At 36.5% G+C, this 18,741-nt stretch overlaps 1 protein-coding gene across 3 annotated transcripts in view; it reads left to right on the forward strand.

The window, feature by feature from the left end:
• SLC39A12 (solute carrier family 39 (zinc transporter), member 12) overlaps positions 1 to 16,708 on the forward strand; it is a 136,341-nt gene extending 119,633 nt beyond the window's left edge. For all 3 annotated transcript variants that reach the window (XM_006894302.1, XM_006894303.1, XM_006894304.1), the window contains one exon: positions 16,580 to 16,708. In XM_006894302.1, coding sequence (XP_006894364.1) covers positions 16,580 to 16,708 — 129 coding nt within the window. The remainder of the gene's footprint in view (positions 1 to 16,579) is intronic.
• Positions 16,709 to 18,741: the final 2,033 nt, after the last annotated feature.

The following is an 18,741-nucleotide window of genomic DNA, read 5'->3' on the forward strand; positions in this document are numbered from 1 at the left end:
ATAATAAAAAAAACAAAAAAAATGTCATAAAGACTCTTGATAGCTTGTTTGATCTGGTGCTTGTTGGCCTTGGCATCCACAGTGAGCACAAGTGTGTTATAATCTTCGATCTTTTTAATGTCTGATTCAGTGGTCCAGGAAAAACTGATGATGAAATACTGTTCAAGCTTGTTTCTCCTGGGTAAACTGTTTCAGGGGGTATTTGGCTACCTTTGAATCTCAGTGTTTTAGGCCACTCAAAGATGGGTGAGGTGCAGATCTTGTGTGTGTGTGTGTGTGTGTGTGTGTGTGTGTGTGTGTCTGTGCTTGCCCTTCAGGACTACCATCTTGGTCTTTAACATCTTTTCTATGGCTTCAGTTTTGAGAGGGACGTGGGCTTCCTTCTTTGCTTTCTGTACTATTTTCATAGAAAGTTCTTTCTTATGTTTTGGTTTCTTAATGCTCTATTGCAGACTCTATTAGAATCTTTTCTGACATCTGTTTTGGTGTTTTGTTTCTCTATCGTCTTTGAAATGACCTTTTGCTCTCTTCATGGATTATTTCCTTGATGTCATCCTACAACTCATCTGGTCTTTCATCTTTAGTGTTCAATTCTATTCTTAAAATGATCTAAAAAAATTCATGTAGGATAGACTCAAGGTTGTATTTCAGTTCTTGCTCATGAGTAGTTGATGGTCTTTTCCACAGTCAGCACCTGACTTCTATTCGACTGCTATTATTGGACTTCTCCAATGATTCCATCCACAGATTTAGTTGATCTGACTCCTGTGCCGTCTCAGGTGAGGTCCATACATAAAGTTGATGTTCATGTTATTGAAAATAGATTTCTATAAACAATTGAGTATGCAAAATGCAACCATTAAATTTCCAGCCTCATTTCTATTACCAAGTTTTTTCCAACTACCATTTCTTCTTGTTTCCAACTTTTACATTGCAGTCACCAATCACCATTAACGCATCTTGTTGCACATTTAGTTAATTTCAGACTGCAAAATTTGGTAAAAATACTCAATTTCCTCCTCTTTCACTTTAGCTGTTGGTGTATATATTTGAATAACAGCCATATTACCAGGTCTTCTTTGTATGTGTACGTATAGTATCCTATGTATGATTCACAACATTGTACTTTGGAAGAGAACTTGAAATTGTCTCTTTAATTATGAATACATGATTCTTCCTCTGTTTTCATTCCTGGCACAGTAAATAATGTGATTATCTGACTCAAAGTGGCCAATGTCAATGCCAAAAATGTTGATGTTCATGTGTTCCATGTCATTTTTTACAACTTTGAGTTTTTCTATATTCATATTTCATACATTCCATGTTCAAATTATTAAAAGATGCTTGCAAATGTGTCTTTTAATTTTGATTTGACTTTCAATCTGGGCTCTACTTCTAATACTATAGCTACCTGTGTCCCTCTATTGTTCATATTGTGTAGAGCTTCCTTATTTATAATTTGAACTTATTAGTACAGCACTTGCTGTCAGTTTGCTGTATTGAGGTAACTTGTAGGATGCTGTGATGCTGCAATTTATGCCTAATATTAGTGTCTAATCTTAGAAGGGTCACTTATGGTGAATATGTTTCAGCTAGAGATCTCTGACTGGAGAGGATTGGCTGTCCACTTTTTGAAATTACAGGTATATGAACACCCTATGAACAATAGAAGAATAGATTGCGGATGGACATGGCCATAGAAGTCATCGATTGGCACAGAATTTGAAGAGTAGATAGCTTAGATATAGGTCAAAGAGGGACAAAAATCTTTGTTCTAGAGCATGGTTTGTAGATCATCCTTCTCTGTGTAAGACTTCCTAGCTTCCTAGTACAATAGTACTTATAGTATCTGTCTGCTTTCTTTTCTTACTTGTATTTCTAACATTCTCCAAGAACATTCATTCTAAAGCTGCTTGTAGGTTGCCTGGGACTGCCAATATAGGTAGGACTCAAGTTTAAAACACATACATAAAGTCACTTTCTAAAATGTCCAGAAATTCTAACTTGTGGTTGACTATCATAACTGTTTCTCAGTTAGAAAATGGAACTTTCAAAGACCACAATTTATAGACAAGTTGCTCTTAGAATGTGGGTGGACTCTGGTAAAATGTAGGGAAATTTTAATCTATGTCTTGATTGAAAAATGGAAAGAAAACTCAAGAACATAACAATGGTAGGATGAAGGACTTCTTTTTCAGGTAAAGCCTCTTTTTCTCTTTCTTAAAAAATCACAGTTCCTTGATTATCAAGTTTTAGCAATAAAAAAATTGGTAAGGATGGAAATTATATTTTAACCCTAAGGTTTCCATTTTTTTTCCTGGAAGGTTTTCAGTCTTTCTCCTGTAAGTCCCTCTGAGCGAGTCTCCTTGCTAACATTTCTTCTCATTCCCTCCTATCTCTTCAATTTAATCAATACACGTATATCTGTCACATCATCCCTTCTAGTCCCAGGATGAACCCTGTTGGCATAGTCTGTAGGGAATTGAACTGCAAACCCCAAATTACACCTATTCTGGTAGTTTGAATCCACTAAATACCCTGCAGAAGAAAACTGGATGATATTCTCCCTTTGCAATTTTTGGAGAGACATTGATGAGTCAGTTCCAGCTCAAAAGCAATGAGTTTGAGAATAAAATAATTATACACATCAAAGAACTTCTCCAACATGGCAAAAAGGGAAGCTACAGATGGAAAAAATATTTGGTAATGACATGTCTGATAAGGGACTTATATCCAGAATTTATAAAATACTTGAGCATCACCACAAGATAAAGGTAAACAATCCAAATGAAGAATGGGCACAGGATATGAACATACACTTCACCAAAGAAGACATTCTTCAGATGTCCAACAAGCACATGAAGAAATGTTCAAAATCCCTACCTCTAAGAGCGATGCAAATCAAGACAACTCTGAGTTAACATCTAACCACAGTAAGAATAGCAATCTTGAACAGAACAGCAAGCAGCAAATGCTGGCAAAGTTGTAGAGAAACTGGAACACTTATTCACTGTTGGTGGGAGTGTAAAATGGTGCAACGACTCTGGAAGGTGGTATGGCGTTTTCTCAAAAAGTTGGAAATAGAAATACCATTTGACCCAGCAATTCCATTACTGGGAATATACCCTAAAGAAACCGAAACTGCCACACAAGCAGATATATGCACACCCATGTTTATCATGGCTTTGCTCACAATAGCAAAGAGTTGGAAACAACCCAAGTGTCCATCAACAAATGAATGGCTGCAAAAGCTTTGGTATATTCACACAATGGAATACTATGCTTCATTGAAAAACAAGGAACTCATGAAATATTATAAAATATAGGTGACCATGAAGGACATTATGCTGAGTGAAATATCTCAGTCATAGAAGGACAAATACTACATAGTGCCTCTGTTGTAAAGCAGGACTGACATCGGAGTTGGGGGAAACAAGGAGGGGATAAATAACTGTCATGACAAGAGTCCAGAGTGAAAGCTGCATAGTGGAGTGGACTGGGGGAGGGGGAAGGATTGTAACAATCAATTTCCCCCCCCAACTTTTCAAAGAGAAAAGTGAACTGGGAGGTGGGGTGAATAGGGATGAAAGTGTACAACAATGAATGAATGGAAATTCAAAGTCTCTGTAAACTTTCACTAAAATAAAAAAAAATTCTGAAAAAAATTAGGAACAAAGGTAGTGTACTGTGTTATGTGTTGAACTGTTAATTAAAGGTCAGTGGTTTGAATCCACCAGCTGCTCCATGAGAGAAAGCTAGACTGTCGTCTAATATAAAGATTTACAACCTCAGAAACCTGATGGAGGGTCAGTATGCATTAGGAACAACTTGATACCAGTGAGTTAACATTAAGATAAGAACCCCTGATGGTGAAGTGTGGGGATGCTAACTGCAAAATTGGCTATAAGGATGCACCAGGCACTCCTTAGGGGAAAGATAGCAGTCACTTCCAATAAATATTTACAGTCTCTGAATATCAAGAAATGAGTCAGAATTGGTTCAAAGGTAGTAGTTTTAGTTTTGGTTAATCTTATGATATAAATCAAATTTAATAAAAGTATTCAATAATGGAATTTAACAACCCTGGAGGAATAGTGGTACAGTGGTTTAAGAATGCAACAGCTAATTCTAAAGTTAGCATTTTAAACCCATCAGTCACTTCAGGGCAGAAAAATCTGGCAGTCAGCTCCTGTAAAGATTCAGTCTTGGAAACTCTTTAGAGTAGTTCTATTCTGTCAGATAGAGTTGCTATGAGTTAGAATTGATTGAATGCCTAGTTTATGGTCTTGGTGTCTGAGTAAGAAAAAAACAACACCAAACACTTTTATTCTTGAAATGTAGATGAAAAGGTGGTACTTGAATTCCTGTAAGGAAGTTTTAAAATCTAAAAGCCAAAAATACCTGTAAAATACATATCACTTAAAATACTTTCTTTTCTTTCAACATGGACTGAATCTGAAGAGGTGGAAAACATCAGTATATTCAGAGAGGTGGAATATATTAATCAGAAATGGTTTGAATTTTGGTATTTTATGTTTGTATCTTTTGGGAAAAAAATACACATTCTGTGGTACTTTCTGGTGTCTTGGTATGTATCCAAGAGATATTATGGTTCATATGTTCATCTGTAATCATGCTGCAAAGAGGAAAGTATTATCTTAAAAACTAGCTTAGCTGAGTTTTCTTACCAAACCAATTTATATGTAGACAGTAAAATTCAGACAGGCCACCCAAGTTGATATGCATGCTTTCATGTTAGGGTAAGTACCCCTTTAACCTTTTTTTAAACGTTGATTATCATCCATTTCAATGGGGGTTTTGTTATTGCTAATCTGTTTTTATAGGTGTTCCTGCACTGCTGCCCACCCCAAGTGTATATTGTCGATAGGGATCTCTGGTGAACCTTAGGGAATTTTTTCCTATACTTTGATTAAAAAGAAAAGGGGGGTGGGAGACACATCCCACTTAAGAATGATAAGAGTAAAGACTGCTTTTTACATAAACTCCTTTTTTTTAGGGAAACTGGAAAGAGTTTCACTGGTAACTCAAAGGCCACACACCTCTGGTGGTTTAAATCCATCAACAGCTCTGAGGGGAAAATATGTACAATCTCTTCTCAGGCCATCAATAGCCTTGAAAACTCAGCGGAGGGTCAGGTCTGATTTAATGACAATGAGTTTTGAGTTTAACTATTTGTCTTAAAAAAGGAACCAGAGGTGTGCTTTATATGACACAGGCAGAATGATGTTGTTGTTGTTAAGTGCCATCGAGTCATAGGTGACTTATATGAACAAAAGACCTGAACACTTGTTTAATTTTTATCATTTCTTCAAGTTTATAGGGTTTCTGGAGGCAAGCTATTTCGGAAGTGACATATTATTTGATAATTTGTAATTTGCACAGTGTATTTAATACCTAATTGGATAGTTGTTTTGCTTTTAGTTTGATTTTTTGCATTGGAATATTCTAGTTTTTCTAATTAGAAAGATATTAGTTATAATAAACAAAGATGGACTTTAGGTAGAGATTTGGTCTTTGTATGTAGGTCTTTTTATGTTTGCTATTGTTGACATTGAGGCAATTACAGATCACTCTGATGGTATAAATGCTCTCTAGGGTTCTCTTGGCTATAATCTTTGTGGAGGCAGATCACCACGTTTCTCCTTCTACAATACCACTGGTGGATTTGAACTACAAACTGTTAGCTTAGCAGTAAGGTAAAATTCTCCATCTAAAACCTATATCTCCACTACTGTAATATTAGTCTAATATCCACAGTAAGCATGACAACATTCTAGGTTATATTAGTAGTTTGTATGAGTTGGAGAGAGAGTATTCTCATAGAATTTGCAATTGATTATATGCTCTTGAGGTGTTAATAAAATATATCAGAGGCATCAGAGTGTCTAATAATTCTGATTTTTATGATTTTAACTAATTGTCACTCATTTATCTCAATGCCAGATGACAAATGCATCTGCTTTCCTTCTGCCTCAGCAGGCAGAAGGCAGTCTGTATCTCAGACTATATTGGGGAGATACAACTACACAGCCTCTGTCACTTAAAGGAGGCCTGGGGGCTGTGCTGGTTAAGGCTGATAACCTAAAAGGTAATGCTATGAACCCATCAGCTCTCAATAGGACAAAGTTGAGACAGTTTGCATCCGTAAAGACTAGAGTCTTGGAAATTTTAAGGGACATTCATAATTTGTGCTGTGGGGTTGTTTTGAATCAGAATCAACTCGATAGCAGTACTGGTCACATAAAGGTTCAGATAATCTTATTTCCAAATATTAGGACAAAACATTGTGTAGTTCCTTCTTCTAATTTTTCAGACAAGATAATAAATGCTCATTTATAAAATGTTACTACATTAATAATTTGTTGTACCTCTATTGTTAGTAGGGCTATCTGGATGAAGTTGTTGTTGTTATGTGCTATCAAGTCATAGAAACTCTATGTACAACAGCCCTAAACCCTGCTCTATACCTTTCCAATCTCACTGTCTCCAGCATGCCTATCCTCATTACCCCAGTGACAGAGTCAATGCATCTCATCAAGGGTCTTCCTCTCCTGCACAGTCCCTCCACCTTTCCAAGCATGATGTGCCTCTCCAAGGACTGGTCCCTCCTTGCAACATGTCCAAAGTATGTCAAACGAAGCTTCAGAACCCTTGCCTCGAAGAAGCAGCCTGGCTTCACCATTTCCAGGAGGAACTTGTTTGTTTTTTTAGCAGTTCATGGTATATTCAATACTCTTCTCTAGCACCAAAGCTCAAAGACATCAACTCTCCTTCTATTATCCCTAGTCATTGTTGAGCTCTCTGAAGCATAGCAAGTAATGAAAAAGACCATGTCCTGTATCAGGCGCACCTTAGTCTCCAGATTGACATTGTTACTCCTTGGAGAGACCTCTGACAGCAGACTTGCCCAATGCAATTTGGCTTTTAATTTCATGGCTGCTGGATGAAGTTACTTTAAAAAAAAATTCTTTCCTTGTTATTATACAGTCCCCTCCACCACCACTTTACTATAAAATTCTTGTACTGGACTCTTGTCATCTCAATAATACCTGATCATATGTTCCTTTTATACCATTCTCTCCCTCATGTCTTTCAATGCCATGTATATTAATTACTCCCTCTTTTCTTAGTTTCGCCCCAACCCTCATATCAGTCCTGTTCTTTAACAGTGGCATTATACAGAATTTGTCTTTTTTGTGATTGAGATATTTCACTCAGCATAACGTCTTCCAGGGTCATCTATTTTGTATAATATTTCATGAGTTCTTTGTTTTTCATTGATGCATAATATTCCATTGTGTGAATATGCACAGGTTCTCTATGCATTTGTTTAGTGATGGGCACTTGTGTTGTTTCCAACTCTTTAATATTGTGAACAAAGCAGCAATAAGCATATATCTGTTTGGGTGGCAGGCAGTTCTGGTTTCTTTAGGGTATATTCTCAATAGTGGAATTGCTAAATCAAATAGTATTTTTATTTCCAACTTTTGAGAAAGCGTCATACTGCCTTCCATAGTGGTTGCACCATTTTACGCTCCCACCAACAGTGAATAAGGATTCCAGTTTCTACAACCTTGACAACATTTAATGTTTGCTGCTCTGTTAAATTTTCTTATTCTTAGTGGGGCGAGATGATATCTCATAGTTGTTTTGATTTTCATCTGTCTTAGAGCTAGGGATTTTCAACATTTCTTTATGTATTTGTTCACCATCTGGATGTCTTCTAGGGTGAAGTGTTCATAACCTGTGCTCATTTTACAAATGAGTTGTTTACATTTATCTTGCTGTGGTGTTTGACTATTCTATAAATTCTAGATGTAAGTCCCTTGTCAGACATTACCAAATATTCTTTCCAGTCTATGGATTCACTTTTTACCCTGTTGGAGAAGTTTTTGGATGTGCATTGGGATTTGATTCTTAGAAGGTCCCACTTATCTATTTTATCCTCTCCTTGTTGTAGGTTTTTCAGAATGCTTGGAAGGCTGTTGAAGTTGTGGATTAGTGCTTCTAGGGTTCTTCCAAGCTTTTCTCTAATGATGTTTATAGATCTTGGTTTTAGTCCTAGGTTCTTGATTAACTTTGAGTTGGTTTTTGTGCATAGAGAGAGGTGTTAAGTCTTGCTTGAGTTTTTTGCAGGTGGTTTTCCAATTTTGCTGACACCATTTGTTAAAAAGGCTGTCATTTCACCACTTAACCAATTTGATTTTCTTGTAAAAATCAGTTGACCACAGGAATGATTTCTGCATTCTCATTTCTATTCCATTAATCTACGTGTCTGTCACTGTACCAGTACCATGCTGTCTTGACCACAATGGCAGTGTAGTAGGATTTGAAACTAGGAAGTGAGATGCCTCCTACCTTGTTTTCTTTTTAAGGAGTGCTTTGTTTATTTGAGGCCTCTTTTCATCCCAAATGATGTGGGGGATTGCCATTTACATCTCACTGAAGAATGAAATTGGTATTTGTATTGGGATTGCATTGAAAGTGTAAACTGCTTTTAGTAGTATTGTCATTTTCACAAAATTGAGCCTTCCTATCCATGAGCAAGGGATATTCTTCCATTTCTCCAGGTCTCTTTTTGTTTCTTGTAGTAATGTTTTGTAATTTTCTTTGTATAGATCCTTTGTGCTTCTGGTTAGATTTAATCCCAAGTATTTAATCTTGTGATTAATTATTGTGAAGGGTATTGTGAAATCCAATTGATTTTTATTTGTTGATCTTATATCCTGCCACTTTGCTGAACTGATTGTTTTACTTGTATTGAACTATTCTTACATACCTTTTATGAATCCCACTTGGTCATGGTGTTTTATTTTTTTGATATATAGTTGGATTCTTTTTGCCATGGTTTTACTCAGGATTTTTGCATCTATGTTCATGAGAGATATAGGTCTATAGTTTTCTATTTTGGTGGTGTCTTTACCTGGTTTTAGTATTAAGGATATATTAGCTTCATAGAATGAGTCTGGGAGAATACCATCTTTTTCTATTTCCTGAAATAGTTTATGTGGAATTGGTGAAAGTTCTTCTCTGAATGTTTGATAAAATTCACTTGTAAAACCATCTGGTCCAGGGATTTTTTTGCCTGGAATTGTTTTATTACCTTTACAATTTCTTTTGCAATGGGTCTGTACAGATGTTCAGTTTTCGTTTGTGTGAGTTTAGGTAGGGTGTGGTTTTCTGAGTATTTGTCCATTTTCCTCTAGGTTTTCATATGTTTGAGTATAGTTTTTCCGTAATATTCCATTTTATTTTAGTTGGCTTTGTTGTGACACTGCCTGTTTCAGCCCTTATTTGGATTATTTGTATCTTTTCCATCTTTTCTTTTGTTAGTTTTGCTAGTGATTTGTTAATTTTATTGACTTTTTTGAAGAACCTACTCTTGGTTTTATTGATGGTTTCAATTGTTTTTTCTGTTTTCTACTTAATTTATTTCTGTCCTGATTTTTAGAATTTCAGTTTTTTTGGAGGGTGTCAAAAGAACAGTAGTTCTTTTTCAATTTGTTGGAGATGTTGGGTTTATCCTGTCTTTTCTTGTGTTTGCTTATTGCTATAAATTGACCTCTAATTACTGCTTTGGCTGTTTCTCAGAGATTTTTTTTTTTGTGTCAAGTTGTGTTTTCATTGTCATTTGTGTAAAAAATCTTTTTAATTTCATTTTTTATTTCTTCTAGTACTCACTCATGTTCAAGCAAAGTGCTGTTCAGCTTCCAAATGTATGTGTTTTTTCTCCTTTATCCTCTTGTTATTAATTTCTAATTTTGTAGCACGTTGGTCTGAGAAGATGCTTTGTATTATTTCTATGCTTTCGAATTTATTGATACCTCCCTTGTGTCATAAAATGTTATCTATTCTAGAAAACATCCCATGAACATTGGAGAAAAAAGTATACTGTGATTCCCCCCCCCCAGTGTATTAGCCTATAAATATCTATGAGATCAAGTTAAGTTATTGTGTGGTTTAATTCTTTAGCATCTTTGTTGAGTTTTTTTCTGGAAGTTCTAACTTTTCTTGAGAGTGGTTTTACTATAGTAGTGCTATTTCCTTTTTTGGTTTGTTAATGTTTGTTTTATATATTTTGCAAGTCTTTCATTTGGTGCATAGATATTTAATATTGCTATATCTTTTTGTTCTGTTGACCCTTTAAGCATTATGTAGTGACCTTCTTTTTCCTTTATATTGGTTTTTGCATTGAAATTTATTTTATCAGATATTAATATCACCACTCCTGCTTTTTTCTGGTTGCCATTTGCTTGGTTTATTTTTTCTCCACCCTTTTATTTTTAGTCTTTATTTTCATTTTTCAAGTGTGTCCCTTGTAGACAGTATAATGATGTATTTTGGTTTTTTTTATCTAATCTGCTACTCTTTTTCTTCTCAGGGGTACATTTAAACCATTTACATTCATTGTGAATATTGAGAGGCAAGGTTTCATTGCTATCATTTTGTTGAGTTCTTTTTGGTGTTGTTGCTAGTTACTTTGGTCCATCCTGCTTTTTTGTGGCACCTCCATAAGAAGGATGCCATACATATTCTCTCATTCTTCATTATGTCTGGGAATTTTTCCTCTAGTAATTCTTCCACAACTTTTTTGGTGCCTTTACTTGCTTCTTCCTGTTTTAGTATTCCAATATCATGCATGTTATTTCTTTTGATAGTGTCCCACATTATTCTTAGGTTTTCTTCTTTTTTCTTCCTATTTAATTCTGCATTTTATTCTAGGATATCAGTGGTGACAATTCTATCTTCTATCTCACTGGTTTTATGTTTCATCTCTTCAGCTCTGTTCATGTGACCCTCCATCATGTTGACAGCATCTGAAACATTGGTCCTCGTATTTTGGATTGTGGTTTCTTGTTTTTCCAGAGCCTCTAATGTCTCGTTTGTTTTATCTGCATTGTTTTGGATTGTATTTTTAAGCTCCTCATGGTTTTTGCCTGCAGTCCCTGTAGTTCTTCAAGTTTGTCTTTCACCCCTTGAAAATATCCAATTTTTTTTTTTTAGTTCTGTGTCAGAAAGTTTTATCAGACTTTCTGGCTTCAGGAAATTCATTAACACTGTGTGACTTTTTTTTGGATGGCATCTTGCTTTGGGTTTAGGTAGGGAGTGACGTAGCCTGCTTCCTACATGATATTGCTGTGGTAGAATTTTTCATATCTGAGGTGACAGCAGGTTCTTTATCTAAAGTCACCTCTCCAGAAGATGGTGGGGCAGCTACCTCTTCTGTCAGACAACTTCTGCAGCTAGGGTAGCCCAAGGTATTCTGGGCTAAAGGCAGTTAATGGACTGGCTGTGAGGAGATGTAAGGTGGAGCGTGAAAACCTGATTGGAAAAGCAGGAAGCCTTAGTTTTCCCTTCAAGAATGAGCTCCAGCTGTCTCACTCCCTTCTGATTGAGCATAAGGGGTCCTATGTGATCCAGCCAAACAGGAGTGACCCCCACACACGAAGTACAAAAGTACATCATTCAAGTTCCGTGTCACTCCCTGTGCGTGTTGGGAGCAGCATTCTGGGTGTGGACAGGCAGCCTTGGGACCGGAGTTCTGGATGCGGGATGGTGATGATGGGACTGGAGTTCTGGGATCACACTCACTCAGTTTCCAGCTTTCTTGCTTGCCCCCGCATGTTGCTTCCTGGCACATGCCTCAGCAGCTCCCTGGTACATGCATGGCATCAGGGAGCAGCTCCCTGCCACATGCATAGCATCAGGAAGCAGCTCTCAGGCACGTGCGTGGTATCAACAAGCTGCTCCTGCTCCCCAGTGAGCGTATGGTGTCAGCCAGCAACTCTCCAGCATGAGCGTGGCATCAGGAAGCAGCTCCCTGGCACATGTGTGGCCTCAGCTCCCTGGCCTGTGCCGACAGTTGTTTTTTACTTCTCTCACTCAAACTCTAGCTGTCTGTCTTGCTGTGCCTCTTGCTAACATTCCATCAGGGCTGCCATTCTGTCTTATTTTTAAAAAAATTTAAAAGTAGTTTCTATAAAAAAATTGACCTTCATTATAGTTTTATGTGGATTCTTGTGAAGAAAAACGTTTCAGACAAAACAAAACATATGTTTTTGTAAAAATTCTAACTCAATAGATGATATTCGAAATATATTTTTAAGTCATCAGAAAGCTTGTTTTATGATTTCTACTTTTGCCTCAAACTTCAGCTTGAGTCTCTGGTTTGGGAAAAGTTAGTCCCTGGATAAAAGAGAATTAATAAGTTCACATTTTGAATTTTAAAATACTGAACTAGAATTAGTATTATGATAACGTAGTTTTAGTCCTGATCAAAATCCAATAGTAGTACAATTTTATAAAATAGTTTTTCAATGTATTCGTTTTTTCACCTAACTTATAGGTTTATTATTTGCTTACTGTCTCTCATACGTGATAAAACTGAATATATGTTTATAAAAGCTTCCAGGAATGGAGAAGTATACGTATTAAATGGAAAGAGTTTATCACAAATGCATTGCTAACTATTTTTCAACTTGCTATAATTATGTTCCTTTCCTAGCAATGTCCAGTTTTCCTACATTCACACTTCTCATATTCCACCATTCCAAACATTAGTTTCTGCTTATTAGTTCCTCCTCCTTTGTATTTCCATATTTGAGGGCTCAGCCACAGTTGCCACAGTTGTTAGCCTACTCTAAGTGTGCTCTATTGCACAAAGGGTTTTTGAAGGCCAATTATATTTCAGTAGTGGATGGCCAATCCTTCTTCCTAGTCTGTGTTAATTTGAATGCTTAGTTTTAGAACAATATTTGATATACTAACATTTTACTGAGTAGATGAAAGACATTTCTCTTATAGAAATAAACAATACACTTGCTATCACACCCCCACACTCTCACTCTCAAGAATGTGTGTCTTTTCTCTTTCCTTTCCCTGCTATAGCATCATTCCTTGCACTCCCAGCTACCTGATCCAGCCATCCCTTGATATGATAGCTTAGTCCAAAAGTCACTTCTGTAATATCTTTCACCACATACTGCTACAGGTCTCATGCTGTTGCCTGTCTTGTGTTTAGGAGGATGTAAATCCAAAGCCCATGCAGCAGCTTCAGGGAAAGGTTTTTGTCTAAGGCAGTACTGAGAAAAAGTCCTTACCACTGAGCTTCTGCTAAGTTTTAGGAGTTAGTAGTGTCTATGTTTTTCCTTTTTCACCACATTGACATTACAATGTATTAATTTCCAAGGTCAGGATATGTTACTTCTAGATCTGGTATGGTTGTAGTATTTAAGGATTACAGAAGAACAATCAATGCCTTTAACTTGTGGTGCTGAATAACAGTCTCTAACATGCCATGGACAACAAAGAAAAGAAATAAGTCAGTCCTGGAGAGGGTGAAACTAAGTCTCTCCTTGAAGGCTAGGATTTTGAAGCTCTTTTGCACATGCTTTGGGCACATGGCCAGGAAAGGCCATTTCTTGGAGAAGGACACCATGCTCGGAAGGGTGGAGGGACAGGACAGAAGAGGAAGACCCCGGATTAGATGGATTGAAACAGTAATTGGGGCAATGAGGGTTGATGTGTCAGAGTCAATGAGATTGGCTCAGAACAGGGCAGGGTTCAGCACTGCTGTTCATTGGGTCACTATGGGTTGCAGGTGACTTGACAGCACAAAATGATAGCAATGACTATACTTAACATTTAATTACATGTTTAGATTTCCTTTGACTAAGCCATTTTACTTTAAAATTTGAAACATATGGCTATGTTTTATCCAAATTCTATGGATTCTCAAAATGAGATTTTAAATATATAATGATAAATGAATCAAAGGCTTTGTCTAAAGTATCATGGTGAACTTAATATTTAAACATGGAAAAAACCAAAACCAAAACCAAACAAAAAAACCAACACAGCAGGACTTGATGTGAAGATCATCCATCCAGGACACTAGTTCTAGTTTCTAGTGTCATTGTTTTGTGATAAGGTGTTGAGTGGTTGAAAAAAATACTCCAAATGTTCATTCCATGGATTTAGTTCATTAAAGAGAGGAAATATTTATGTCCAGGACAACAAAATAAAATACTCAGTAAGCTCCTATAAGGATAATTAAAAGTATGTCAATCTGTTTTCTGTTGCCATAAATTTAATTATGATTGTTAGCAGTTGCCTCTGAGTCTATTCTGACTCATGGTAACTCCATATGTGCCAGAGAACTGTGCTCACAAGTTGTTCATTGACTGATTTTTTTTCTTTTTTGTAAGGAGATATTATTTTTATTCTATGGTACCTCTGGGTTAACTTGAACACTGACCTATTAAAGTTCTCATAGGTGAACTAGATAGCTATTTCTACCATCCAGGCTCTCAACAACTTATCTCATTGCCATTGAGTTGATATTGACTCACAGATGATCCTCAAGTAGGATTCCAAGATTGTAAATTGCATGCAAGAAGATTGTTCATCTTTCTCCAGGAAAGCAGCTGCCTTTGACTTCACAGTACAACATGTTACTCAGTAGGCCATCCAGGGACTACATAACTTGAAAAGCCTAGTATATTCTGTATGTTCTACATTTCTTACTAGATTAAATAATCCAAATGTTCCCTGGTGGAGCTATTGTATCCTCTACCTTGGCTGAATCTCTGGCAGTGTTTGGGAACATTTCCAAGTATCACAACTAGAGAACAGCTGTAAGGTAAAGTTAGAAGTGCTACTAGGATCTAATAGGCTAGGAATGCTAAAAAAAAAATTCTACATGGAGTCTCTCTTCCCCAGTAAATATTTATGTAGTCCAAATATCAATGATTTTGAGGTTGAGAAACTCTCAAATAAACTACTAGAAATAGAGGAGCTAGTTCTCTAATCTTGGGAGAAAGCAGAGTACCAGAGGAATGTCTATCTGTGTTTCAATGACTAAGCAAAGGTTTTGATTGTGTGGAGCACAAGTTGTGGCTAACCTTCAGGAGAATGGGGATCAGAGAAGACTTGATTGTGCTCATGAGAAACCTATACTCAGACCAGGAAGTAGTACTCAGAAAACAGAAAGGAAGTATTACATGGTTCAAAATCAGGAAAAGAGTGGGTCAGGGATGTGTCTTGTCTCCAAACCTTTTCAGTCTATAAGGCGAACAGATCATTTGGGAGATTGGGCTTTATGAGGAAGAATGTGGCATCAGAACTGGAGAAAGATTCATCAGCAACCTATGTTACGGAGATGACATGACCTTGCTTGGTGAAACTGAGGAGGACCTGAAGTGCTTGCTGCAGAAGACCAAGAGTTGTAGTCTTCAGTATGAATTGAAGCTCAATATCAAGAAGACAGAAATTCTCACCACTGGGCTAATTGGCAGTATTATGATAGATGGAGAGGAGATTGAGGTTGTTAATGTTTTCTGCTTGCTCAGCTCCGCAATCACTACTCTTAACACCAGCAGTCAGGAAATCAAAAGATGAAACTGAGCTTCCAAATCCTAGCCTCCAAGGAGAAACTCAGTTTCACCCTCTCAAAGACAGACTTATTTGTTTTCTTGGCGGTCCATGGTATGTCCAACTGCCACTTCTCCAGCCACAACTCAAAGGCATCTATTCTTCTTCTGTCATCCTTAGTCATTGTCAAGTTCTCTGACGCATAGCAAGTAATTGTTAAGATGATGGCTTGGGTCAGGTGCACCTTCATCTCTAGACTGACTTTGGTGCTTCTCAGTACTCTGAAGAAGTCCCTGACAGCATATTTTCCTAGTGTAATTAGTCTTTCGATTTCCTGACTGCTGATGTCAAGAGTGTAAATTGAAGCAATAGGGGTAGGTGTATTGGAATCCATGAGACTGGATCAGGACAGGGCAGGCTTCAGAAATGTTGTACATAGGGTCACTATGAGTCACAGGTGACTCAACAGCACATAAGAACAGCAACAACTAAGTTCTCTAATCTGTATTGACCGAGAGAGTGTAGTGTCATAGAAATGACTATGTCCTAGAAGATATATACTTATTCTCACCTTAACAGGATGAGGGATTTGAAATATCATGAGATAAAAACACTTTGGGGAACTTCACATGGTGAACATTTTCCTCTAAATGGTGACATGGCATTTCAAAAGGGTACTGGTTATCTCTCAGAATAAAAAAATAGCCACAGAAGATCTTGGTTTTTTTTTTGTCATAAAGGTCAGAAAGACCTTGGTCATCTCTTTGAAAAGAAAAATAACAAGAAAATACTCTGCGATAACCCGTACATTTATAGAAACTTCATGAACCTAGAGGAACAGTAAAACATGGAAGTACCTTGCATGCTTTTATCAATATCACATTTAAACATCTGTTGAAATCAAAAGGATTGTGAAGTTGCTATTAGTATATAATTACATCTTTCAAAGATTTTTTTAGCATCACCAGACTCTTTATAATCATGCTGTTATTTGAAAAGTATCAAGTCACTTAATTTGTTTTACATTTTAAAAATCATGCTAAAGTAGATAGCATTTTGTAACTGTTTTTGGAATTTTAAAGGTTACTAGGCTCCAAATAACAGAGTATCTCATGTTTTCCCACCAAACTTTTTCCCAGCAGTGAATATATCTGGATCTTATTCTGGTTTTTCATTCTTTTTTTAGCTTCCTGAAATGACTCATGTTCAAACACGGCGACCCTGGTTGATGTTTCTCCTGCAGAATGTTGGATTGATCCTAGGTTGGCTTTCTCTCTTACTGTTGGCTATATATGAGCAAAATATTAAAATATAAAGACTTTGTAAGGATTCTCAAAAGTCTTCTGTAATAAACTTAGCAGTTTCACCTCATTTCTTTTGTTGCATTATAGAGTTATTTGTAAGTTAAGTTTTTGGTTTACCTTAGAAAATGCATGTATATTTTAGTTCAATAACCTATTAATTTTATAATGTAGTTTTGTGTGCATAAATATTTAAAGATCAGCTTATTCCTAATTGAAACTTTGTTTTTGGTTTCCAACATTGTGACGAAGTTCATACTGTTTTCAATAATTTATAAATACTGAGCTAATTCTAGTAAGCTTTCAAAAACATTGCTTCCCTATTAAAGAATGTTTTATAGTATTTGAAGTGGACAATTTCCTAAAGGGATAAAATCAACTATAAATGCTTTGATGCAATAATATATTTTCCCCACTGTGAGATTATAAGCCAATAAGCAAACTAAATTACAAACAAATGCAATAAAGTCTAGTTTTAATGTGATGGTTTATATTATCTTCTGTTGCTGAGTGTCAGTTACTGAATTATTTTCTCCAAAACCTACATAGTAAAGGTCACCTGGAAGCATTACTAGTCCGTAAATGCCCATGAAAAAGCAATCTTAGAAAGCCTAAAGAATAAATATGTCTGCATTCCTCTGTGTTGCCACCAAATGCACTCTGTTCCAAGAAAAGAGGGCTAGAAATTAAAAATGAAGGTCAACATTATGAAAACTAACAAAACTTGAATCAGGTGTAAGTTAATGGCAAAACTCTTAGACCTAACAGAACATGTTTATGAGAATCATCCTCCTGGTGAATGAAATGTATTTTATAGTATTTCTAAGGAAACTTAGAACCTTCAACTGTGTGTCAGTGAGTATATTCATGAAATGAACATGCAACATTGTTGATAAAATAGCAAAATTATATCAAGGCATTACTTATTTTTTTAAGGGATATATTTGAAACAGTGCAGTGGGGAATGGGAAGCCATTTTAATGGCAAAATGACTCATTGCATCAATTTTGATATATCTCTCCGTCCTCTGACTCACCTTATGTTAGTTAGGTGTTCATTTTCCTATGTCACCCAAAACAATCTTTTTCAGTTACAACTTTGTGGTTTCCAGGTTTTTTTCTTTAGTTTTCTTAAAAGTTGTATTTAAGAAAACATCAGTGTAATGCAATAGTTAGCTAACTTTGATGCATGTCACTATCAAATATTGTTGCTGTGTGTCACTGGGTCAGAATGGACTCATAGCTGACCCTATAACTGGTTTTCAGAGGCTGTAAATTGCACAGGAAAAGATTGTTATCCTTCTTGGAACAGTAGGTGGATTCAAATCTCCTGTCTTTGAGTTGGCAGCACAATTCTTTACTGACTAGGCCACCAGAGTTCCCACACAATCAAATGAGGATTTTTTCTTATTTAGAGTTTCTGAGTCTGTGGTTGTGGGGTAGGGCTCGAAACACTGATTTCTAGTGAGCTTTGGGTATTGCTGCAGCTACCACTCTGAATACCATTGATGATGCATTAAGGGATGTGGTGGTGGACGCATTCTTCTGGTACGCAAAAAAGTTCTAATTCACACATTGCTGTATTGTAGAAAGACAGGCAATTTGTTTCTATAAGATTCATGGCTTTAAACAGTTTTAAAGGAATATGTGATTAAGCATTATTTGCATGACAAGAGTACAGAACAAGAGGTGCATAGCAAAGTGGACAGGGGAGGGAGGAATTATGCAACAATGAATAAAGGTTTCTTTTAGTGAGCTGGCTGGTGGGGAGGAAAATATGCAACAATGAATGAATGAAAATCCAACTGTTCTGTAAACTTTTGTTAAAATCACAATAAAACAAACAAATTTATGGCTTATAGCTTTAACAACCATATTGGGGTCGTTCTGCTCTGTCCCACATGGTTGCTATGAATCGGAATACACTTGATGGTCGTGAGTGGGATTCTGTACAATCGGGCACACAGCTCAGTTGCTGAGAAGTTGAACACTTTTGAGCATGTTTCAAACATCATGATCACTGGAGTTTTCAAGATATGAACTTTCTA

The sequence above is a fragment of the Elephantulus edwardii genome, unplaced genomic scaffold (assembly GCF_000299155.1).
Source record: "Elephantulus edwardii isolate Elephantulus edwardi_28Jun2011 unplaced genomic scaffold, EleEdw1.0 scaffold00139, whole genome shotgun sequence".
Taxonomy (NCBI): domain Eukaryota; kingdom Metazoa; phylum Chordata; class Mammalia; order Macroscelidea; family Macroscelididae; genus Elephantulus; species Elephantulus edwardii.